Consider the following 24,030-nt stretch of genomic DNA (forward strand, 5'->3'; position numbering starts at 1 on the left):
ATGGGGGGGCAAGGCAGTGTGTGGTTAAGTGCACACACTACAGTGCATAAGGACTCAGGTTCAAGCCCCTGGTCCCCATCCTGTAGGGGGAAAGCTTCACAAGTGGTGAAGTAGAGCTGCAGGTGTCTCTGTGTCTCTCTCTCCCTCCCTTTCTACCTCCCCCTCCCCTCTCAATTTCTATCTCTATCCAATAATAAATAAAATAAAATTTAGAAAAAGAAGAAGAGGAAAGAAGAAAAGAGTAGAGTGGGTTCCTGAAAAATGACCAAAAGTGGCTGGGGAGGAAGCACAATGGTGGAGCATAGGAACCACAAGTTTTAGTCCTGAGTTCAGTCCTCAGCACTACACATACAATGCTGAGTGATGCTCTGTGCCCCCCTCATTAAATAAATTAAAATCAAACTTTAAAACTTTCAGAGTAAATGATCACATGATCTAGCAATTCCTATGAGCATACAGGATTCTCATTTGGCCTTGAGAGGGAAAGAACTCCTGCCATTTGTCACAACATGGATGGTTCTTGAGGGAATAAATGTCAGTGAAAAGCAAATGCAATATTGTCTCATTCAAATGTGGCATTTCCCTCTGTCTTTTTCTTCTCTCATTCTGTAAATATCTATGTGTGTGTGTGTAATAAAAATTAGTCCAGAAAGAACAGTCAATGGTATCACATGTACAAAGCCCTAAGTTTATTTCCATAGCATAATGGAAACTATTAGAAGACTACATACCTGACTAGTCTGAGAATATTTAAAGAATTCTTGAAACTACGCTGAGGAGAGAGCACAATGATTATGCAAAAAGACTTCTGTGTTCTGAGGTCCCAGGTTCAATCCCTGATACCACCATAAGCCAAAGGTAAGCAGTGCTCTGGCTTGAAAAAAATAAAAAGTATTCTCAAAACTCAAAAATCAACACTAAGCAACCTGATTAGGAAACAGGCAAAAGACAATGGGGACAATTTAATCTAAAAGGACACGTGGCAACTAAAGTTCCCAGTTCAATCCCCAGCACTGTATATACCAGAATGGTCCTCTGGTCTCTCTCTCTTCCTCATGGGAAGCTCTCTTCCTCATATATAATAAAACAATTGTCTTTTGAAAGAGACACAGAAGGCAAATCAGTATGTGGAAATCTGTCCCATGTCATTACTCACTGGGAAGCTGCAGCTTAACATGACAATAGAAGACTATCACACACCTGTCAGCTCAGCTGAAATGCAACAACAGTGACAGTTTCTCCCCAACCTTGTGGGTGGCTCGAGAGGAAATGAGACTGTACACACAGTGCTAGTGGGGAGAAGAAATGTGTCCAGTGGGTGCACATGTGGCTAGATTCTCAAGGATATGTACACAGGCTGGTTAGGATGGTTTGTTTGCAATAACTCAGTTCATTCATCCACACAGGTGAGAAGGCTGCACACACCTGAATACACACACTCGGCCATATGTGCCACCCAGGCCCACTGGGGGAGGAAGCTTTTTGTGCTGTAGTGTCTCCCCTCTCTCCCTCTCTTTATTTTTTTAATATTATTTATTTACTGGATAAAGACAGAAATTAAGAGGGGAAGGAGAGATAGACAAACAGAAAGACAGAGAGACACCTGCAGCCCTGCTTGAAGCATCTCCTTGAAGACACTTTTTTACTTTAGCTGTAAAAAAGTTGGCCTGGAGCAATGAAGCTCTAGCAATGACAACCATAGAGTAACAAGTGACAATAAAGAAAGAGGAATAACTATGATCCTCAGAGTAGGGAGGCAGCTTTCTGGCTGTGACAACTGGGGGACAATCAGGTAGGTGGTACTGTTGGGACCCTGACTGGAGGCTGCATGCAACCTTTCTGTTCTTTGCTTTTCTTTTCTTTTTAAATGACTAGTGAGTCTGTAATTACCAGCAGGTAATTGCAGAGGTTGAGAGGTTAGTGGCCTCTCAGGCTGGGAGAACGAGGACTCCCTGCCAAAGTCACAGGGCCTCTGGGCAGTGGTAAGAACAAAGAGGGAAGCACAGGCCCAAGGAGGGTCTTTTTCCTTGGGCCACTAGGACCAGCAGCCTCCTATGCCCCTGAAGGGTGCAGAGGTGGTAGGCCAGTTTGTGTGTGTGTGTGTGTGTGTGTGTGTGTGTGTGTGTGTGTGTCTGTCTGTCTGTCTGCCTGCCTGCCTGCCTGCCTGCCTGCCTGCCTGTCTGGAGCTAAAGACTTAGGGGTCCGTTAGAGCCCAGTGGGTAGGTAGCATTTGCGTTGTGGGGAGAAGTCCACCCACCATCCCCCAGCAACATAGAGCAGTGTTCTCAGGGCCAGTCCCAGCCCCAGATGTTAGCGTGAGGGTGGGGGTGGGGGGGTGCAGAGAAAAGGGAGGGGCCTGGCGTTGGGCTGTGGCTGCGGTGACACGCGACAGGGTGGGGGCGTTGGTGGGGCCCCAGTTAATGGGCTTTCCCGTCCCTCCCTGGCAGCCTGTTTTCAGATGTGGGTCCCACGCCCCCATAAGCAGAGTCTCAGGCTCCAGGGACGCCCGCAGCAGCTCCTCTAGACCAGCGTGTGTGACTAGTGCATATGTGTATGTGGGGGAAGGTCCTCCCAGCAAGAAGCAGGGGCCAGGACTGAGAACGAGGGCCTGCTGTGTCCACGCCGGCTCTGCGCGGGTCCCGGGTAGCACCCCAACACCGGGACCACCGAGTCCAGGTAACGACAGCACAGGTGTGGTCGGACTGGGGGTAGGGTTGTGGTGTGCGGTGTGTCCCCAGCAGCCACGTTGACCCTTTCTGACCGCGCCAGTCTGGGAACTCTTCGCTGGGGTCCCCCGAGAGCTGCAGGGTCTCAGCCGCCCCGGCCCCGGACCCGCGGGGCAGAAAAGGGGCGCGCCGGTCCGCCGCGTAGGGATTGAATCAGCTTCCGGCCCCGCCCCCATGCCGCGTGACCGCAGGTGGCTTAGGGGGGTCCGCGCCGCGGCTGCCACCGCAGGCCCCACGGATGAGTGAGCCCGGGGGACCCCTGCTGGCCCTCCCGCGGACCCTCCGGCGGGGGGTGCTGCCTGGTGCTGGCCCCGGAGACAGGAGGTGGCTTCTGTCTTTTGGGAGGGTCCCGCCCGAGGGTCCCGCCCGGTCCCGCCCACGCCCCACGCCTCACGCCCCGCCCCCGGCACCCTGACCCCGCTCCGCCTCCCGCAGCTCCGCAGCAGCAGAGCGCAGGCAGCCTCCGTCCCGCCATGGCCTTCTCGCAAGTGCAGTGCCTGGACGACAGCCACGTCAACTGGCGCTCGAGCGAGGCCAAGCCCGAGTTCTTTTACAGCGAGGAGCAGCGCCTGGCCCTAGAGGCGCTGGTGGCCCGCGGCCGCGACGCCTTCCACGAGGTGCTGCGCCGGGAGAACATACGCGACTTCCTGTCGGAGCTGGAGCTGCGCCACATCCTGGAGGCCATCGAGGTGTACGACCCGGGCTCCGAGCACGCGCCCCAGCCTGGAGACGGAGACCCCCAGCCTGGGGGAGACCCCGGTGGTCCCGCGCCGCCGCCCTCGCTCGAGTACTGGCCTCAAAAGTCTGACCGCTCCATCCCACAGCTCGACCTGGGCTGGCCCGACACCATCGCCTATCGCGGGGTCACCCGCGCCAGCGTGTATATGCAGCCCCCCATCGACGGCCAGGCCCACATCAAGGAGGTGGTGCGCAAGATGATCGGTCAGGCCCAAAAGGTGAGCAGCCCGGCGGGGGCGGCCTGGAGGAGGAGGCTGGACGGGGGCTTGACCCCATCCCCCAGAAGGATCCCCCGTGGGTGTCCCTGCTGCCTCCTCTCCTGCCTTCATGAGCTCCCTTGCTCACCTGGGCCAGATTCTCAGGGCAGGTGACCACGGGCCACACCCTCTCAAAGGGCTTCTGAGTATTGGGGAGCATTTTTGATGCCCCAGAAGATGGGACAGGGCGGGGCAAGAGGGTTTCTGGACTTTGTCTCCCTAACCGTCTCTGGCATGGTTCTGAGGGTCCCCCAGGAGCAGGAGACTGTCATCCTCCCCATCCCACTGGGACTGCTTTTGTGGACTGGAGGAGCAGGTGGCACTGAGAGTGGCCTGAGGCTGGCCTGAAAGGCTGAGTTCTGTGGGCCACTGGCCAGTCCCCTCCCTGCTTGGCCTGTAGCTTTGCAGTGACATGACCTGACCATCCAGGAATGTTCAAGGGAGGAGGGCTGCCCCAGGGGGACTGGAGACAGGTCAGTGAGGGATGTCTATTACCCCAGGCTTCAGCTGGACCCTCACCCCTGTGGATGCAGACACAGTGTTAGAGGAATGCCCCCCCACTCGCAGAGCTGTCCCTGGACATCTGTGAGCCAAGTGGGGGCCTCTCCTGTAGGTTGGTTTCAGAGTACAGCCTGCCTAGAGCAAGGCCTGCACTCACAGAGAGCAGGAAGTGATTAGTGATGTCTGCCCTGGCCCCAGCCTGTGGGCAAAGGCCTTGCAACTCTCCCTTTCATGTTGTAGTCCCAGCCCACCAGAAGGCTGGTCAGGGCACCCATTTTGGCTGCTGAGCAGGGCCTGAGGTGCCAGAGCTGACACCAGAAGTGGGTCAGAAGGTGACACAGTGGCCACAGCTTGAATTTCCAGGGCTGCAGGGCTACAGGGCAGGAAGCCTGGCATTTTGCCTGGTCCCACCCAGGTGGCTTTGGGGATTCAGGTTTCTAGTGGAGAAAATCTGAGTCTGAGGATAGCATCAGGTGATCAGGGGACAGACACAGGGAGGAAGAGTGGATGTGGCAGAGCATAGGGAAGGGGCTTTCAGGGTGCTCAAGCTCCTAAGCCTACCCCGCTGCTGTACATGCTTGGTGTTGGGGTCTCCAAAGGCTGCTGGTGTAGGTGCTGACTCTAGTCCTAGAACCCAGCTCTTCTGGGGGTGGAGGGTAGGGCAGGGCTGTGTGGGCCTCACTACCCAGCTTCTAGCCATGATTTAAAAATGTGGAAACTGAGGCCTTGCCTTGGAAGCAGACTGTGATGCCTGGGTTCCCCACCCACTGTACCTGTCCTCTCCCCACCAGACACCAAATCCCATCTTGAGGATCAGCTTGCCTCCTTTCCCCAAGATGGACAGACAGGCCTAGCACTGAGACCCAGTTTTAGGACTCAGGGCATCCTCCCTATCTCTCCATAGCCAGGAATGACCCAGCCACTCCATCCTGTCCCTATGTGCTTCCTCTGCTTCCTAAGACATTATCAGTATCACCTCTGGTGACATAGCCAGAAGCCCCTGCTCTGTCGTAGCCCCAATAGGTCTTGCAATTTAATAGATTACATGGTTCCTGCACTAGACCTTCTCCCAGGGGGGCTCACCTGCCATACTGCCTCTCCCACCTCTCTTCAAAAGCAGGGATCTCAGAACCTCTGGAGGCTATGTTCTCTTTCATATGGGGACACTGAGGAAGGCTTGGGACTAAATGCCAGGACAGTCCCTGTCCTGTCCATTCTGGGGCTGGCCATGCCAACCAGAGCTCCCATTCCCCAAGTGTATAGCAGCTGACACTGGCAGTTAGCTGACCCACTTTCCAGGTGTGGACACCAAGGCCCAGCTGCTCAGTCCCTGCCACAGTCACCTGGCCAGTTCTTGGCTGTGGAGGGGTGGGGCACAGCCTGTGTTGTTTCCTAATGGGCAGGGAGGAGCAGCCCCTTCTCACTGTGTGCCTGTCCCTCCCGTGTCCTCTGCCTGGCCCGGCTGTGATACCCTGGTCTGCTGACAGTGCTCTGCCTGCCCCACCCTGCCCTGTTAGGCTCAGCCAGCCTACTGCTACTTGAAGTACCACTTCCTCTTTGCCCCTGCATCTCTCTGCCACCCCCACGTCCTGCTCTCAGTCTGGCCCAAACACTGCCCCTATCCCCATGGGCCAAGGCAGCCTAGCTGAGTCAGGGCCCAGCCTTCCGCCTCCTCCTGATCCACTCTGTCTGTCATCAGCACAGGAGACCCTGCGGCAGGGAAGTGACACAACACACACTCAGCTCCCCTACAGCTCCCCAGCTGGACTAGACTGGAACCCCAAGCCATGAGCTGGGCATGCTGGGCTCAGCAATATAATCTACCTCCCTGTGTGAAGCTAGCCTATGACTCCCCCTGGCCATGTGGCCCTGGGCAGGCTAGCAGTGTATGCCCCTGAGAGCCCCCTGGCTCAGGACACCTCTTCCCTGGCCCCCTAGAGCCATGATTAATCTGGAGAGAGCCCGCCATGGGGTTCCACCGCATACCAGGGGCCTGTAGCTTCACGCCCGGCCTCCGTCTGCACAGCCTGGGACAGAGGGGTGAGGCTGGGCCAGGCCAGGACTGGGAGGGGTGTTCCCCCGGCACACCCCACATGAGGCAGGGCCCCTTGCACGATCCTGTCATCCCCACAACATACTTGAGGAACCCCCCCTTGGTGGGGCACATCAGGCACCAGAGAAGAAACTGAGCAGCCTAAGGGAGAGGGTATGGCAAAGGCTGAACCTGTCAGGTCAGGGCTTGGGAACCGAGGCCCAGAAAGGTTCAGCATCTTGCCACAGGTCACACAGCAGCCAGAGACTAGAACCAGGTCTCTGCCTGATGAACCCCACATCTTTGCTGTAGCCTTCCCCCTGCTTCCCCCCATTCTCACACACTGAGGTCCTGACCCTCAGCTTGGCTCCTGGAGAACAAAAGCAGCTTAACAAGGAGGAGGCGGGCGCTGATTGAATGCCAGGTACAGCCAGGTGCTGAGCAGGCACTTTCCCCAGCAGTAATCCTCCCAGCTTCGAGCCTCTTTAAATAGGTGTGGGCCTCCCAGTGAGTGCAGAGGAGGAAACTGAGGCTTGGCAGGGCTAAGAGGCGGCAAGGTAACAGAGGCTAAGAGGCTCCAAGTAACAGGAGCTGCTGAGGAGCTGAGCCCAGCTTTTCCAGGGGCTGGTTGGCCCATTCCTTCTGTACACCCCCCCCCATCCCTATGGGAGCTAGTTCCCAGCTTGTCACATCAAAACTTTGTCAAGAGACCTCTTGTCCTATTGGCTTCCAACTGTACTGGCCCTTGGGTTGGAAGAGTACTCTTCACAGTCCCCCAGCTAGATGACACCAGGCAGGTCCAGCATGGGTTCGGAGCGGTGCCTGCTGCCTGTGCTGGCAGCTTCCAGCTGCATGCCCGGGACCTCCCCTGCCAGGTGAGGACACATCTGATAACATAATCCCAGACTTTGGCGCCTGTCTTCTCCAAAGGCGTTGGTTTGCACCATCGTAATTGAGACTTTGCAGAGAGTCAGAGGGTTGTGTCTTGTGCAGGGTGCATAGCAGACTGCTCAGGCCCTGAGGTCCACCTGTTATACTCATGGTGCAGACAGACAGGGCACCATGTGGCTGCCAAAGCTCATAAGGGACCAGCCTTTGTGGTGCACCTGCCCAGCTGAGACCTTGGGCTTCAGAGCTGCCCCCTCTGTGAAATGGGCACTGGGTACTCATTTGACCACAGTAACAGGAAGAGGCTATTTCAGCCCTGGCTGCACTGGCGTCCTATCCCTAGACGGGGTGAGCCAGGCTTGGGCCTGCGGCACCCTCTCATACCCCAAGACAAGAAGCCCGACTCCCCCAGCCTTGCTACACTGACACTCAGAAGGGTCTTCAGCTATGCCACACAGGGTTGGTGGCTTGGCCCTCTGACCTCTGTCCCTCCCTCCTAGACAGTAGGCCAATGCTCAGATCCGTGGTAATATGGTATAAGAAGGGAGTGTGTCAAGCATGTGGGATCTGGCCCAGAGCTGGTGTTAGTGAATGCCAGCTTTCCTCCCTGCTGACCTTTCTGGGGTGTGCCCAGGAGGAGGGGGGCTTGCTAAGATGCAGTGTACAGCGTTAACATCGGCAACCCAGTACCCCAGCCTTGCCCTGCTGTGACTTCAGGCAAGTCCTTTCCAGAGGGACCTTCCTGGGGGATAAGTGTGCTTGGTGACTTTGAGAAGCTAAGGTTGTGAAGACTTGGATATGGTAACTGACTAGACCCCCAGGTGCTCACAGGCTGGTGGTACAGAGGGCAGAGGCCCTTGGCCAGAAGAAGGAGGGCCTTTTCTGTGTCAGTCTCACAGGCCAGAGCCCTGGCTACCCAGTGACCTTCCCTGGGCTCTGTGGCCTCTTCTCCACAGCATTCCTGAGCCTAGTGAGGAGGCTGATGTTTATCAGGAGAGCTGGGACGCAGGGCAGGGCCCCATGCTGATGGGCTGGGCTGGCCAGGTCACAGGGCTCCAGGCAGGGCCAGAACATGCTCTGCCCCCTTCTGGTGCATTCTGTGCTGCTCCCCAGCCCTGAGCCTCCTCTTAATTGGTCTTAATGAGGCTTCCTCCTTAATCCTCGGGGGGTGGGGGTTCATTTTCAGGGCTGGCAGATGCCAGAGAGGAGATCCCCAGGTTAGCCAGCCCTACCAAAGCCTTGTACTACCATGAGAGAAACTAAGGCCAAGAGTGGGCAAGTACGTGGCTTGGACCAGGTGGCCTGGAGCATTCACCCTCAGGGTAGGGCTCCTGGTCAGGAGTTAATGACATGCCTGAGTTGGACCTCAGGGGTGTGGGCTTGTGAATGGAATCATAGCTCAAATGTACAGGAGCTCCATCCCTCTACTACCTGAGAAATGCGGGGTGGGAGGGCTAAATCATGGAGGCGCCCCTGGAAGAGGAAGGCCTGTACAATGTCAGTGAGCTGACCCAAGGGCCCTAATGCTAGCCTTGCATCTGCAGTTATAGCCAAACACACAGATCTCCTCCTCCAGTCCCTCTGCCCCCCCAAGGCAGGACCAGGCTCTTGACCAGCTATTGAGCCAGACAGCTGGTTTGGAGGATGCTGGAGCTGGGGGGCAAGGTGGAGAGCATCTGCTCCCAAAGCTCTGGGAGACATCCCCAGCACCCTGAGAACAGACCTTTCAAATGACACTTCATTATCCTGCCACTGCTAGGGGGAGGGCATACAGACAGCATGGGAAATTGAGGCACTGCAGTCAGATCAGCTCTTCCTGTCCATCTCACACCCTCACTGAGGGAGGGGCAACCTGCACCCCCCACCAGGGGAGCAGCTGCAGGCCCTGGAGCCTCAGCCCCACATCTGTACAAAGGGGTGGTAATACCTGTCTTGCAGGTCTGCTGAGGATGAATTCTCTTGGCCTTTGTATGTCAGAAAAGGTCCTTATTTCATCTTTGCTTGTGAACGTCACTGGGTATGAGATACCAGATGAACAGTTCTTCCCTGTAGTACCTTGAAGGTGCCACTCCAGTGTCCTCTCATTGGTTCTGAGAAGTCTGCTTATCTTTATTCCCTCTGTGTGCTTTTAAGATTTTCTCTATCACTGGGGTTAAGGAATGTGGTTGCAATTTGTTTTGATGCAGCTCTCCTCTGTGTTTCTTCTGCTTGGGACTCACTGAACTTCCCAGAGTTCTGGAGGTTTCATTTTCATCGAGTGTAGCAGTGTTGGGGCTACTATTATTATCATCATCATCATCATCATCAAGTGTTTTTCTTCCCCTGTCCTCTGCCACTATAACTCTGGGGACTACAGTGAAATAGATGGATGTTAGGCCTTTGATGCTGACCCACACTGCTCTTTCTCTTTCTTTCTTTTTTTGCCTCTAGGGTTACCGCTGGGATGCAGTACCTGCACTATGAATTCACTGCTCCTACAGCCTTTTTTTTTTATAGGACACAGAGAGATTGAGAGAGGAGGGGAAGATAGAGAGGGAGGGAGAAAGATTGCAGAACTGCTTCACCACTTGGGGAGCAGGTGGGGAGCAGGGGGTTTGAACTGGGATCCTTGTGCTGGTCCTTGCGCTTTGTACTATGTGCACTTAACCCAGTGTACCACCACCCAGCCCCTTGATCCACATTTCTTGAAAGCTCTGCAGTTTTTTGGGTTTTTTTTCTCTCCTTCTGTGTGTCATTTTAGATACTTTCCATTGAGAAGTCTTCTAGTTCAGTGATCTTTTCTTTAGTGATGTCTAATCACAGATGTATCCTGGGCCCACTGTATATTTTGTGTTATTTCAATTCATTTGTATTTTTTTATGTTGAATTGTTTTACCTCATAAGAGTTCAACTTGACAAATTTTAAAAAAAAGCTACATTTTTAAATAACTTTTTGAATATTGACTATTTCATCCACCAGTTCTAACATCTGTCTCAGAGTCCATAGGCAGAGCCCCTACACCAGCCTGGCAGTCTCAGTTTTAACATCTGTATCAGTTCTGTGTTTATTTGGGTAGATTTTTCCCCCTCACATGTGTCATTATCTTCCTGTTTCTTCCTATATCTGTAGTCTTTGTAGTTTCCTAGACATAGTGAATCTTATGTTGTGGAGGGGTTAATGTTTATGTTTTCTTTGAATATTTTGGAAATCACTCTGGGATGCAGTGAAGTGGCTTGGAAATATGGATTACCTCCAAGTCTTGTTAAGCTTTATGAAGTAGGATCCAAGAAGATTCCCATCTCAGTCAGGTCTCTCCAAACTAAAGGCCCAGTCTGGCCTTCTCTAGGTTTTTGTAAACAGTGGTGCACAGCTGGTACATCTGTTTCTGTGCTGCCTGGGGCTGTCTTCATGCTCTGACTAGCAGAGTTGAGCAGTTGTGTTGGAGACAAAATGGCCTGCAGTCTTTTGTAGATCATGCTTTCCAGCCCCCGGTCCCATGCCCACTGCTTACGCAGCATCTCTCTGAGGACTTCCTGCAGACCCTGCATCAGAGGGGCCTGAATTCTGCCTGGGGAGCACTAGGGAGCATTCTGTGAGCACCTCCCCTGCAGGCACAGTGGGTAGTTCCTCTGCTGTACTTGCTGTTCAGTCTCCAGCAGAAGGTCTGACAGGGCACTGTGACCAGCTTCCATGGAATCAAGCAGGTGATGAGTCCCAGTCTGCCTAGGCCACCATGAGGCTGGTTGATCAGGATGGCCATGGGTATGAGAAACAGCAGTTGCCATGTCTGTGTGCTGAGATCAAGTTCTTGGGCCCACTTGGGTTTGTCCTGGTGTTTGTGCCCCAAAGGCTGGCACTGCAGAAAGTGATGGCACTTTCCTTCTGGCCGGCCAAGCCTCCAGTGTAAGCCAATGACTGTAGCCATGAGCCCAGCTGACTCCCCGCTTGGCAGAAGGGAGGCCTGAGTCCAACAGGGAGCTCCTCACCCCTAGGCCTCAGTTTCCTCCTCTGAAAAAGGGGTAGTAACTTGCCCTCTCAATGAATGAAGACCCTTGGGGCACAAGGGCCCAGCAATGGCTTTACCCCATAGCAGAATACCATCTTAGTGGGACCCTAGGTTCCAGGCTGGAGCCTTCCCCTACCAGATTTCCCATGGACAAAATAGCACATGATAGGAATCAGGAGACCCCTAGAAAACTGTGGTCCAGACCCCCTGCCCCAAGCCTCAACCCCTGCTTTATGTCCCCCCTCCCCCCATCCCTGAAACTAAGGTGAGCCCACTTTTAACCCCAGACCCCCTGGGGGCTCCCCATGGGGGCAGTCCCACAGCCAGCCTAGCTTACCAGTACCATCCATAAAGCCAGGGCCCTACCTGCAGAGGGTGACGTGGGCACAACACACATGAGGCGGGTCCTGCTGGGGCATGCTTATTTGCCCAGATCCAGGCAGGTCCCAAGAACAGGCCCAGAGCTGCAGGGAGGGGGTGGTGAGAGGGAACATGTGCATCCCCTCCCAGAACAGCATGTGAGGTGAGAGGGTATGGAGCCAGAGGAGTGAGGGACTGCTTGGCCACTTGGGAGGGATAGAGGGTCCCCACTAGGACAGGTCAACACATGCCCCCATCCCATCACTGTGTGGGGCACCCCAGGAAGGGGAGCCTACCCTTCAGTGCCTTCCAGAAGCTTCTCAGCTCTAGGGCAGAGTAGTGGCACAGGCCATGGGGGTCCATTGGGTGAATGGCTTCTGTCCCTCGGCTGCTGAGCTTCTGTACCCTGCCCTGTGAGATGCCAGCCAAGTCCTGGGGTATTTCACTGCTGGGGTGGGGGGTGAGGTGCCCTGACTTCTAGGGTCTCACCCTGAGCCAGGAGACTAGGAGTCAGCCAAGGGGTCGACAGCAGGGGAGGGATGCCAGGAAGACCACGCTGGCCAGGAGACAGAGATGTAGCAGATACAGAGTCTGGAAGGCAGGCCACCCTAGGGGCCACAGACCAGCCTTTGAGCCACAGCTTCCCCCTCCCAAGCTCCCCTGTGGGCCTCTAACTCTGCATTCCTCACAGGGTAGGTGCTGGGCTCAGTTCTCCCTCTGCTCACATTAGTACAGTGAGAGTATGCACAATGGGTGGCCTGGACACAACATAAGCCCTGGGGTTGTAAGAGCCAGAGGTTCTGGGGAGGGGCTACACTGACGGTCATCCTCCACTGCAGGTGATCGCTGTTGTTATGGACATGTTCACTGATGTGGACATCTTCAAGGACCTGTTGGATGCTGGATTCAAGCGGAAGGTGGCGGTGTACATCATCGTGGATGAGAGCAGTGTGCAGTATTTCCTGCACATGTGCGAGCGTGCCCACATGCACCTGGGCCACCTGAAGGTAAACTGCTCTGTCCCCTAACACGCTTGCACTCCCTGCTGAGGTGGCCTGCCCTGCATGAGTGCCCCAAGGGCCAGGGCAAGTCCTCCCTCAGCCCTAGATAAGGGAAGGTTCACTCAAGCCTGCTGACCAGCCTCACGCCCACACCACGTGGCTTGCTGTCCCTGCTGACACACCTCCAGGGACATGGTGCTCACACCCTTTCTGATGAGCTCCGGCTCAGCGAAGGCTGCCTTCATGTCTGTGCAGCCTATCTGGGCATAAGCAGCAAAAGCACAGTGGCAAGAGTCTTCTAGACTGGGAAGCAGCTCACCAGGTTAGGCATGTGCCTTGCCATGCATACAGCTTGGCTATAAGTCCCAACACCACATAGGGGACCCATAGTATCAGGGGAAGCTCTGGTGCTCTGGCATCTCTCTCTCACTCTATTTCTGCCTCTCTATCAGAAGGAAAAAGTTGACCCATGAAGAGTGACATCATACATGTATAAGGCCTGGCTCTGCCAAAAAGAACTTTCTAGGAGCAGACATAGAGGGGCTGGGGTGGGCTCTGCTCTGCTGTGTGTCCTGAGATCTGTCACCTCCTCTTTCTGAGCTCTAGGATTCCCCTGGTCCTTCAGAGGGATATGTGGGCCAGTGTAACCAGACTCTTCTTCCCCATAGACACATCCCCTTCCCCCAGCACTTGTGTCTTGCTTGGGGACCAAGGGAGCCCTCTCCTGCCTAGTTGTCACTTGTCGCTGTGGACAGCATACTCCAAAGCTAGTTTGCATGATGATCACTGCCAACTCCATGGTGCTGGGCATGTCTCCACCCCGTCCTCAGGGACCTCCATCCTTTCACTCTACATGGCTTATAGCTCAGCCTCAGCCAAGAGGGATAGGGACACTGTCCCCAACTAACAAGATAGGCATGTGGAGGCACTGGCCCAGGGCCTCACTCTGCAAATCAGTTCAAGATGTGGAATGCCAGCCCCTCAGATCAAACCCATCCACTACAGCTTCAGGCCTGCACCCCAACCCTTAGAACCTGGAGAACAGAACCCTTAGAGAAGGACATCCTGGTGGTTACTGAGGCCCAACCTGTGCTGTGATGAGTCGGCATTCAGCACTTCCCCCACCCCGTGCTGGCGGAGTCTTTTCAAGTGGGTGCAAGGCTAGCAGGCAGCAAGTCCTGGGCTGCCCACATGCTTTCATGTGGGATCCCTGCTGGGCTGACCCCAAGCCTGAGCTCCCCATCTCACGCTGCCCGCCATGTAATCAGCTTTGAGCATGCCACCTGCAGAGCACAGCTCTTTTGGGGAGGGGGGAGGGCAGGGCAGGTGTCTTTGAGATGTGACTGCTTGTGGTAAAGCTTAGGACAAGATGGATCTCCGGACTACCCTCTGGTGCCTGGGGCACCCACATTCCCTGTCCTCAGTTCCCTTGCCTTTTCCTGAGTGGGCTGAGAAACAGAATTAGTCACACCAGGCAGGGAGCTAGACCTGAGCTGGCCAACAAGAAGTTTCAGCCCCATGCAGCATCCTATAACCTCTTATCAGGGGGACTATCCCAGCTGCATGTCCCATAGGAAGTGGGAGTGTGACCAGGGGATTCACTGTAGCCCTGAGGCTTCCTGGGGCATGAGCTATCTAGCCTGGATGCTAGGTGCTGAGTGCATAGCCCTAAGGTGACCTGTGACTGGTCCAAGGAATTCACCCAACCAGGGGCTCAGCCTAAAGCCAGTGAGAAGTCATGATGGCTAGGGAGGAGATGACCCTTGGGTGGCAGATGTCCCTGGCTGCACTAGCACTGGGCCTCTCACCACTCAGGCTCCCAACTCACACCTGCTGCAGGCCTCCAGCTGCAGCCCCACCTCTACTGCAGTGCCTCGTGGCTGATGATGCCTCTGGGGCTGTTTGGGTGTGAAATTAGAGGGGAGCATGGCTATAAAAGTGCTTCCTGAGCATAGGGGCGTTGTGTCTCAGCAGTAGCCAGAACTTATAAACTCCAGGCCCCAGCAGGCAGAGGTGGGTGAGGCTACTCTCGCTCTGCAGCTTCCAGGTGAGTCTGCAGCCATGGGGACAGGAGGGGGACATCAGTCTTTCCTGTTCTGTAGATGAGTAGGGGAAACACCTGGGCATTCTGAGAAAGGTCTCTGACCCCCACACACACACTGCCTCCTGCCCACCTTCAAGCCCTTACCTCCACAGCCTTGGATAGGTGGCCAGGAGCCCCACAGGTCAGCCCCAGCCAAGTGTCACCTTGTCTGCCTGCACAGCGTGCCTCTCTACCCAGGGCCTGCTGGGCCCTGCTGTGTCTCAGGAGCACTACCTCCATGGTAATTCTTCAGTCCAACCTTGCCGCTGGACACAGGCAGATGGGAGTCAGCCTTGTCACCAGGAGCTGGCCTGAACTCCAGCTCTGCTCCATGCTGTCCCTTTGGGCAGAAACAATGAACTTTCTCAGGTTTTCATCTTGTCCAAGACATGGGATGCTGACAGTGGTTTGGGGTAGGGGGCTTTACTGCGGAGAGGGATAACCAGGTGGGGCAGGTACTCAGGATGAACCCCCTCCCCTCTATCTTTAGCTGGAGATGGGCAGGGCTGCCCCCCCCCCATGCACCTCCCCTCCAGAGCTCTGCTTACACTAGCACATTCAGGAAACAGCAGCTCTGTGGCTCAGACCAAGTACACTCTTGGCTTCCATCTTGGCGGGGGCAGGGGGAGCACAGACACCAGCAACCCCCCAGCTTTCCACCCAGCCCTAAGAAGCCTAGCTCAACACCTCAGCTGCCCACACACTGGCTACCTTGCCTACAGGGAGCGTAAGCATGAGAGGCCCGTGTCACAAAGAAGGATTTATCTTGAGACCTTAAGGGTCTAGTCCTCACACCTTGTGGGACCAGAATACCTGGTCCTCCAGCTGAGGAGCTGCGGGAGCTAGGCTGGACTTCAGGCTCCTTGTTGGGAACTGACTGGACCTGAGCTGTCTAGCCAATGGATGGCTGACTTGTGCAGCCAGACTGGAAAAACCAGCAGCACTTGGTTGCAGGCTGGACCATTTCTGATGAGCAAGGACGCTGGCCCAAGTGACCATGGGTAGGTGCTCCAAGAGACATCGGGGTTTGGCTATAATCAGAGGCCATGCTTCAGCTCAGCTGGGTTGAGCCAGATGGTTCTTCTGCTGGGAGCATGTTGCCACATCAACACACACTTCTAGGGAATCCCCCGCCACCCCCACTGGATCTGGTGGGCAGAGGCCTAGAAGATCAAACTTTCAATAAGGCATATAGCATCCCCAACACAGTGATGGAGCCCAGATCCCAAGCTGAGTACTGCCTGTGCATTAGCCAGGACCCCCACAGATGAGCTCTCAGAATGCCAAGACCCTGTCCCAAAGGGGCTTCTGGACAGACCTTGGCTGGCTAGCTACCCCTCTACTCCCATCCCTGTTATATTTACAGAGACACAAGTAGGGTTCTTAGGAAGATCTCTGTGACACAAGCTGTGTCCCTCACACTTCTTCCTCCTCGACTAGTTCAGAGATCTCTGGCCTTGACATACTGTGGGTATAGGAGACACAGTGAGTGAGGCAGGAAGGAGCCCCCATGAAACAACCCCTAGGAGACACCAGGCTGGTCACCCACCTCTCTGATTCCCTCACCCACAACCCTGGATCACATCCCACTGACAGGGCTGGTGTCTCTGGGCCTCACCCCATGCCAGTCCAGATACATCTGGTCCTCTGTGTCAGGCCCACTCTGCCTCTCAATTACAAGGGCTAGGCCATGTCTACCCTGGCCCCCCATTCTCCAGCCCCCTAGTTGCCTATGTTGCCCCAAACTTGCAACAAGCTGCCCTCCCGATTAAGTACTGCCCACCACCCTCCTCCAACTTCCTCTTGCATCCACCTCACTACCCTCCTTCTTGGGGGAGGGCCCCGGGACGTGCTCAGGGCACCTGCCTGAGCTGGCTTATGTCCTCCACCCTGCCTACTGGGGGCGTCCAGTATAGAGACAATGCAGCTTTGTGGTGTCCTCCCCCTGTGCTCACCCAGGCCCTGACGCTGAGACATTACCTCATCCGGGCCAGGCCCATGGGGTGGGGCCCACCCAGGAACAAACAGGCAGAGGATAAGGGGCGGGGCTCCACCTCTCCTGAGCCCTGGGCTTGGGTGGGCCTCAGAGTTTCAGGCCAGACCCCAGTATGCAGGTGGGGAAACTGAGGCCCAGAGACAGGCATAGAGTCACACCCACTGCAGCTGCCTTGGGCTCTCCAGGCATTAAGTCACTCTGAGGTGGAGATGGGGATCCTTGGAGCCTTTCAAGGAGAGAGGGTTTGGGTGGGTGGGGGTGGGCCTGGTGCAGGGGCAAGACGGGCCTCATAACTGGGCTGGGGTTGGGGATCAGACCCAACACTGGGCCTGGAGCCTACGGAAGCCACCTTGGAGCTGTCTGCGGTCAGCACAGGTGACAGGAAGGCATTGCACCACCTCCAGGACCTGTGTTCTGACTTCTGGACCCCAGCCTACTTGCTGTGTGTTGGGTACAAAGTCACGAGTGTTAATTGTCCTGGATGGAGGCCAGCTTCCTGCTGAGCTGGCTGGGAGTAGACAGGCAGAGTGTGTGTGTGTGTGTGTGTGTGTGTGTGTGTGTGTGTGTGTGTTGTGTATATACACATCTGGGGCAACCTAGGTGAAGAGGTTTATCTGCCTTTGGAGTCCAATAGCAAAATGGTTATCTCCCACCCCCAGAGAGGGGTCTGGGGCCTATGACAGGAGGGACCAGGGCAGGAGCACCTGAGGCAGTGATCAGGCCCCTCCCCTTGGCCCCTGCCCACCTGCTTTAGGCCCACATCCCTTGGCAGCAGTGACCCCTCCTTGTCCCCTGTGTGGCTGCAATAACTCTCCATCCCACTACGTGCCAGGCCTTTGGGGGCACAGTTGCAGCCTGTCCCTCCCTACGCTGAACCTTCAATGGCTCCCATCTGCCCAGACCAGTACAGGGACAAAACAGCTTGTGGGGTCTTTCAGCAGCCCCAGCCAGACATCCCCCTCATTGCTATAGTTGCATAATTTTGTTACCCATACCCTCTCCCCCAGAATCTCCGGGTCCGGTGCATTGGGGGCACTGAATTCTTCACCCGCTCGGCCACCAAGTTCAAGGGCGCCCTGGCCCAGAAGTTCATGTTTGTGGACGGAGACCGGGCCATCTGTGGCTCTTACAGGTGACTCCCGCTCTCAGGGGGTGAGGGATGGGGGCAGACAGCTCTGCTTCCTAGCTTGTGCCTGCCCAAGACCTGCCCACTGGGGCACCCTGGTTATTCTAGTTCTTTGGTCCCCAAACTGCTGAGGTGTGAGTGGGACTTGAGGCACACCCAGCTCTGTAGGCAGCAGGAGAGGCTTTCCCTGAAACTGTTCCAGCCTGGAGGTAGGACAAGGGCTTGTCCCTGCTCTGTCTTCTGAGGCCTATGGGGCCATCAACTTAAGCCACCTGGGAAGGGCTCAAGGAGTACAGTGAGGCCAGCTCTGGGAACAGTGTGAGCTTGTGCACTGCTACATGGGTGGGTGGTGGCACAAATGCCAGTGATGGTGACAGTGTGCAAGGATGCTCTGTGAGTGACCTTATGGGACACAGTTACAGCCATGGGAGCATAGCTCTTGGCCTTTTTACACCAGAGACTTGCCTGAGTTTCTGAGTCTGAATCTGAACCCAAGGGCTCTCCCCCACTCACCTCCCCCCCCCCCCCGTTTATTTTTTACATTGCCACTGTTCCCAACAATTTTTTTCTCTCTCTTTTACCCCCTTTCTTTTATTTGATAGGACAAAGGGAAATTGAAAGGGAGAGGGAGACAGAGAGCAAGAGAGAGATACTTGCATATCTGCTTCATCACTTGTGAAGCTTCCTCACTGAAGGTAGGGAGTAAGGGCTTGAACCCAGGTCCTTGCGTATGGTACCATGTACACTCAACCAGGTGCGCCACCGCTCCTCTCACCTTTTTTTTTAACCGCCAGTTATTGCTGGGACTCACTGTGTCCATGATGCCATCACTCCTGGTGGCTATGTATATACAGAAAGAGAGAGGAAGAAAGAGTCAGATATAGAGATATGGAGGGGACAGAGAGGAAAGACACAACACGGCTCCTACATGATGACTGGGGCTTAAACCAGGGTCCTCTCAGATGGTAGCATGTTCACCAGGTGAACCACCTATCACTGCCCCTGCTACTCACTTCTGGATTGCAGCACAGGGTGCTCAAATGGGTGAGGGTGTTGGGGGACTGAGAGAACTCCCTGGGCAGGGCCCTGCACCCCCATACTGACACCTGACTCTCCCATTGCAGCTTCACTTGGTCAGCTGCCAGGACTGACCGCAATGTGATCTCCGTGCTGTCAGGCCAGGTGGTGGAGATGTTTGACCGGCAGTTCCAGGAGCTATACCTCATGTCGCACAGTGTCAGCCTCAAGGGTGTCCCCATGGACAAGGAGCCTGAGCCTGAACCCATCGTGCTGCCCTCTGTGGTCCCCCTAGTGCCTTCGGACACCGTGGCCAAGAAGCTTGTCAACCCCAAGTATGCACTAGTCAAGGCCAAGAGCGCTGATGAGATCACCAAGACATGCTCGGAGAAGCAGGACGGTAAGAAGGCAGTGGTGCTTCGTGGCCCGGCACTGGAAGAGGGGCCCAGTGTCGCCCCTGAGCCTCCACTGCCCATACACCCTGGGTTGCTACACCTGGAGCGGGCCAACATGTTTGACTACCTGCCCACATGGGTAGAGCCTGACCCTGAACCCGGCAGTGACATCCTAGGCTATATCAACATTATCGATCCCAACATCTGGAACCCGCAACCCAGCCAGATGAACCGCATCAAGATCCGAGACACCTCCCAGACCAGTGCCCAACTGTGGCGTCAGGCCCAGGACCGTGGCACCAGCCCCTCACCCACAGCCCCCCACAATGAGGGCCTAGCCCAGAATGGTCTCCCCCAGAGTGACTCAGAGCCACAGCCCCCCATCCCCAAGCCCCGAACGGTCCCCGTGGCAGACGTGCTCACCCATGATGTTGATGACGGTGGTGGTGTAAGCTGGACCCCAGAGGCCTTCTCAGAGGAGAAGGCCTCTCAGAATGGAACAGACCACAAGCTGCCCAGAGCAGTAGGCCATGCCTCCCTGCAGCGCCAGCTGTCTGTGACCCAGGATGACCCTGATGGCAGGTGCCCTAGTGTGCCCAATGGGCTAGAAGCAGAAGAGGAGGAGGATGACGACGACGACGACGACTATGTGACACTTAGTGACCAGGACAGCCTTTCTGACAGCTCAGGGATGGGCCCTGGCCTGCGGCGTCCCTCACTAGCTGCCTCCTCCGTGTCTGATGAGTATTTTGAGGTGAGGGACCATTCAGTCCCTCCCCGGAGGCGCCACTCAGAGCAGGTGCCATCTCAACACCCCCGCCGACAGATGAGTGCCCCCCACATGACCCGAGGGACCTTTGGCGGGCCCCTGGGTAGCTCCGCATGGGTCCAAGGCCAGGAGAGAGAAGAGACCAGCACTTCGAGGAGGACGCACTCTGCAGACAAGGAGCTACAGGTGGGTAAGGGGCCTGGGTTACCAGAGCCCTGGCCTGAGATTAATGATGGGGAAACTGAAGCAGGGGCCCAAGCAGGAGGGGAGGAGCCAATCAGAGCCACAGAATTGGCTGCTAGCAGCGCTGGAGACCCTTGGTCCCAGTATCTTCCAGGGCCAGTGCTGGGAGAAGAAAGGAAGGACACTCAGAATAGCCAGAAGCTTCTGACTCCATAGAATGTTACCACCCTGTAGAGCAATAGCCCTGCTTCCTAGTTTGCCCACAAGGAAAGCAGCACCAAGAGAGACATCCCTTCATAATCACCAAGTCACACAGCAGAAAGCCACCCTTGCCTCAGCCTTATGCTGAACTGTTTCCGTATCAGTCACTTCAGTTGTGGCCCTCCTTGCTCCTGAAGGCTGGGGAACAGCCCCCATCTGTCCTTCAGGACTCCAGGACCCAGGTACTCAGCAGCACCACTTCAGCCCCAAGGGTGTCCTACCTGGAAAGAGTACACGGCTGACCATGCCTGGCATGATGATTAGCCACATGGGCAGCATCTTGAGGTAGCTGGCCAGAATAGAGCCTGCCTTGGCATGGTTCAGGTCCCGGGCCGACAGGGACCGCTGCACAATGACCTGGGGACATGAGAGGGAGTGAGGTCTTGCATGACATGAGCTGACACTGATCCATTAGCCCTGACTGACCTCAGAATGCAGTCCAGGCCAGACACTCAGCAGGTTCACCCTTGTTGGCTGAGCTATGGGCAGCCAAGGGACCCTTGTTAGCCAAGGGGCTAAGACTCCCCATATGTGGAATAGAGGACATGTGGATCCTGCCTGGGCCATTACCCTTCAAAGTTTTCAAGGCTAAATGAGACCCTGGGGGTGGAGGGAGTTCCCAGGACTCTTCCCCAGAGTGGCTGCTTACTTGTGTCTGTGCTGGCTACATATTCTGACCCCTTTGTCTGTGCTATGGGCAGAGGCCAGGAGCTTGAAGACCTGGAGTTTTGCAAAGCTTGCCATTAAGTAGTGGAGGCATAGAAGCTGCCCATGGGAAACTCTTCCTTCAGCCTTTAGGCAGATCAGAATTGGGCCTTAGTTACCAGATCTGCAGGATAGGAGGAAGGAATGATCCTTTGGATTAATGACATCTGAGTCATTCTCAGCTCTGACATTGTGATTACACTTTCATTTTTAATTTCTTTTTTTTTATGTGGTGCCAGGAAATAAACTATGGACTTTACAAATTGCGATTCCACTGCCTTCTCAGTCCAAATTTGTGATTTTTATATCCTTAGAGAGAAAAAGAGAGCGAGGGGGGGTCAGGCAGTGGTGCACCGAGTTAAACGCACATAGTACAAAGCACAAGGACCTGCTCAAGGATCCCAGTTCAAGCCCCCAACTCCCCACCTGCAGGAGGGTTGCTTCATAAGTGGTGAAGCAGGTCTGCAGGTGTCTTTCTCCCTCTTTGTCTTCCCCTCCCCTCTCAATTTCTCTCTGTCCTATCCTAAAAACTGAAAAATTGACCACTAGAGTAGTGGATTCATAATGCAGAAACCAAGCTCCAGTGATAACCCTGGAGGCAAAAAAGAGAGAGCAAGACACCAAGGCTCTGCTCCACCACCCATGGAGCCCCCTGGTGCTATCCACAGTGCTCCCATGTGGTACCAGGGATTGAACCTGGGGCTTCGTGAATGGCAGGGCATGTACTCTACCCACTGAGCTATTTCTCAGATCCATGATTCTACTTTTAATAGGGATGCTGTCCTGTTCTACAAGTGGTCATTGAGGCTCAGGGCCACAGCAGCATCCCTTGTTCCCCGAGTTGCTGTGAGGTTGTGTGCAGCTGGCTGAGCCTGAGCCTGGCTAGTGGTGAACCCCCAGGTTCCAGGCTGTCTTAAGACCACAGACTTGGGCCAAGCTATGGCTGACTGGTGCTAATGCAGGAGCCTTTAGATTCTGCCTCCACCCTGACTGTTAGCCATGAAAACTTCCTGGGGGCAGGGGATGGGGGTGAGCTGGCTGGCACTGCAGACACAGCATAGCCTGGTCTACAATGAAGCCCAGACCCTCTGGTGGCACAACCCCAAATGGCAAGAGCACCCTGGCATAAGCAGGGACCATGAGGCCACCTGCTTTCCAGGCAGGACTCTGTTTCCAATTATAAGTGTGTGGTCCTCTCACTGGCCTTTTTGAGGCCTGAGATCCTAAGGGGATGAATAGAATCAGGCCCCACTACTGCCTTGCAGTAGGCTCTGGACCAAGGGGGTGAGGGTATGACCTGGCTGTTGACCCCAATGCTGGTGACACTTGGAACCATGGAGAGTCAAAGCCCCCTCCACATCCGTGGGACCCATTCATGGTACAGGGAGGCCACATGTGCTGACTCACTGCACTTCATGGGAACTTGTCCCCAATGCTGTCCCGCCCAGGTGTCAGTGCCCTGCCAGGAGTCAGGAGAGGGGTGTGGGCTAGCCCAGAGCATGGGCTCGACTAGGCGGCCTTCCCCCAGGCCCCACCCTCCAGGGGTGGTGAACAGATGCTTGCTATGCCCACAGGCTGTCTGTCTGCCCACATAAGGGGCATGGCTGACCCGGGGTCCTGGTCACCCTGACCCTGATAAGGTACCGCTTCCTAGTGATCCAGATGTCACACCCTAGGTCCCTACCCCTGTCACTACCTGGGCAGGGGCCTCCTACATGTGCTGAGCACATCTTGCAGAGGACTCAGGTGGGACAACCACCCCCACCCCAATTGGGGTGGTCCTTGGGTATAAATAGCTTTGTGGGGCCCTGTGTCATCAACCAAGGCAGGGCTGGCGCTGTGGCCCCTGTCAACTGAGGTCCTGCTGACCAGTTGAGTGTGACTAGTGCTGAACCAGGAGGCAGGCAACAGGGGCTCATGGTAGAGGGGAGGCTGGAGTCGGTCAGGATAAGCCCCCCAGTACTGGGCAAGGTCAAGAGTGCTCTGACAACCCTATTAATGCTGAGCAGGGCCTTAAAGAAAAATAGGGGCTTGCCTACAGCTAAAGGGGGAGGAAGGAGGCTATTTTCCTGTGGCAAGAGGCATATAGTGATGAAACAGACTTATCTAAGCACCCAACCCCCAACAAACCATATGCGCTAACTGTAGCAAGCCCATGAGAGCCGCCTTGGGAGGAGTGGGCACCCTAGCATCCCTCACTCTGGACCTCACTCCATTCTCTCTCCCCCAGGGCCAGCACTTCCACCATTATGGAGGTCCTGCCAGGGACAAAGATGGCTTCCCACGGCCACTGAGGACCCCAGGCCCCCCACAGTACCGCACAGCTGCTGACGGCACTCGGAGCTCCACCAGGAAGGCAGGCCCCACCATGCCAAGCACCCCCCACTGGCCAGCCAAGGGTGGCACTCTGCCCCGTACGCTGCCCACCCCTGGGAGCCCAAGGCCTGCCCGGAATACTCCACCCCTGGTTGATGGCAGGGGCTCTGAGGGCCACGCAAGCCCCTTTGGGATCCCCTACTCCAAACTGTCACAGACAAAGCACCTAAAGGCCAGGACAAGCCAGTGGGCCACACCTGATTCCAGGCGGAAGGCCCAGGCCCCCCAGGACCTCAAGGAACCCTAGCAGCCAGCCTCCCAAGTGGTGGGCAGGCAGGCTCCAGGGGTCTCACCTGGTCAGTGCACCAGTACCAGGTGGCCATGATGGTCAGGCCAAAGGTCATCCCCGTCCAGGGCAGGTCACCAGTCTGGGGGTCTCGGAACATGTGCATGGCGTCACTGCGTGGCAGGTGGCAGGTGGTGTTGGAGATAGTCCTGGATGGGATGGCCTGGGCATAGGCCTCTGCCAACTGCTCGTACCCACCTATTTGCTCAAAAGCTGGATAGGGCAGGCAGGCGGGTGGGTTGGTGGCAGGGGCCCAGGTTCCTAGCCCCTCTGCCCTCATCTCACCAATTACTGCCCAGTGCAGTGACCCTGACCTGAACCCACATATCCTTTCCCAGCCTCAG

At 55.7% G+C, this 24,030-nt stretch overlaps 2 protein-coding genes across 11 annotated transcripts in view; one reads left to right on the forward strand and one right to left on the reverse strand.

Annotated features, from left to right (window-relative positions):
- The window catches only part of SLC5A10 (solute carrier family 5 member 10), a 59,683-nt gene that overhangs the window by 20,583 nt on the left and 15,070 nt on the right, over positions 1-24,030 (reverse strand). For 9 of the 10 annotated variants that reach the window (XR_009552992.1, XM_060203192.1, XM_060203199.1 and 6 more), the window contains 2 exons: positions 23,694-23,899; positions 20,541-20,676 (listed from right to left, as the gene is read on the reverse strand). Coding sequence is in view for 9 of the 10 variants with exons in the window: in XM_060203192.1 (XP_060059175.1) it covers positions 20,541-20,676; positions 23,694-23,899 (342 nt within the window). In the remaining variant the exon portion in view is untranslated. The remainder of the gene's footprint in view (positions 1-20,540; positions 20,677-23,693; positions 23,900-24,030) is intronic. The other variant, XM_060203200.1, reaches the window with a different exon arrangement.
- Positions 3,146-23,700, forward strand: FAM83G (family with sequence similarity 83 member G). Its single transcript, XM_007526183.3, has 5 exons — positions 3,146-3,682; positions 12,328-12,495; positions 17,576-17,700; positions 18,819-20,061; positions 23,255-23,700. Exons 1-5 carry the CDS (start codon positions 3,200-3,202, stop codon positions 23,645-23,647), a joined length of 2,412 nt encoding a protein of 803 aa, XP_007526245.1. The 5' UTR covers positions 3,146-3,199; the 3' UTR covers positions 23,648-23,700.

Source organism: Erinaceus europaeus, chromosome 12 (genome assembly GCF_950295315.1).
Source record: "Erinaceus europaeus chromosome 12, mEriEur2.1, whole genome shotgun sequence".
NCBI lineage: Eukaryota > Metazoa > Chordata > Mammalia > Eulipotyphla > Erinaceidae > Erinaceus > Erinaceus europaeus.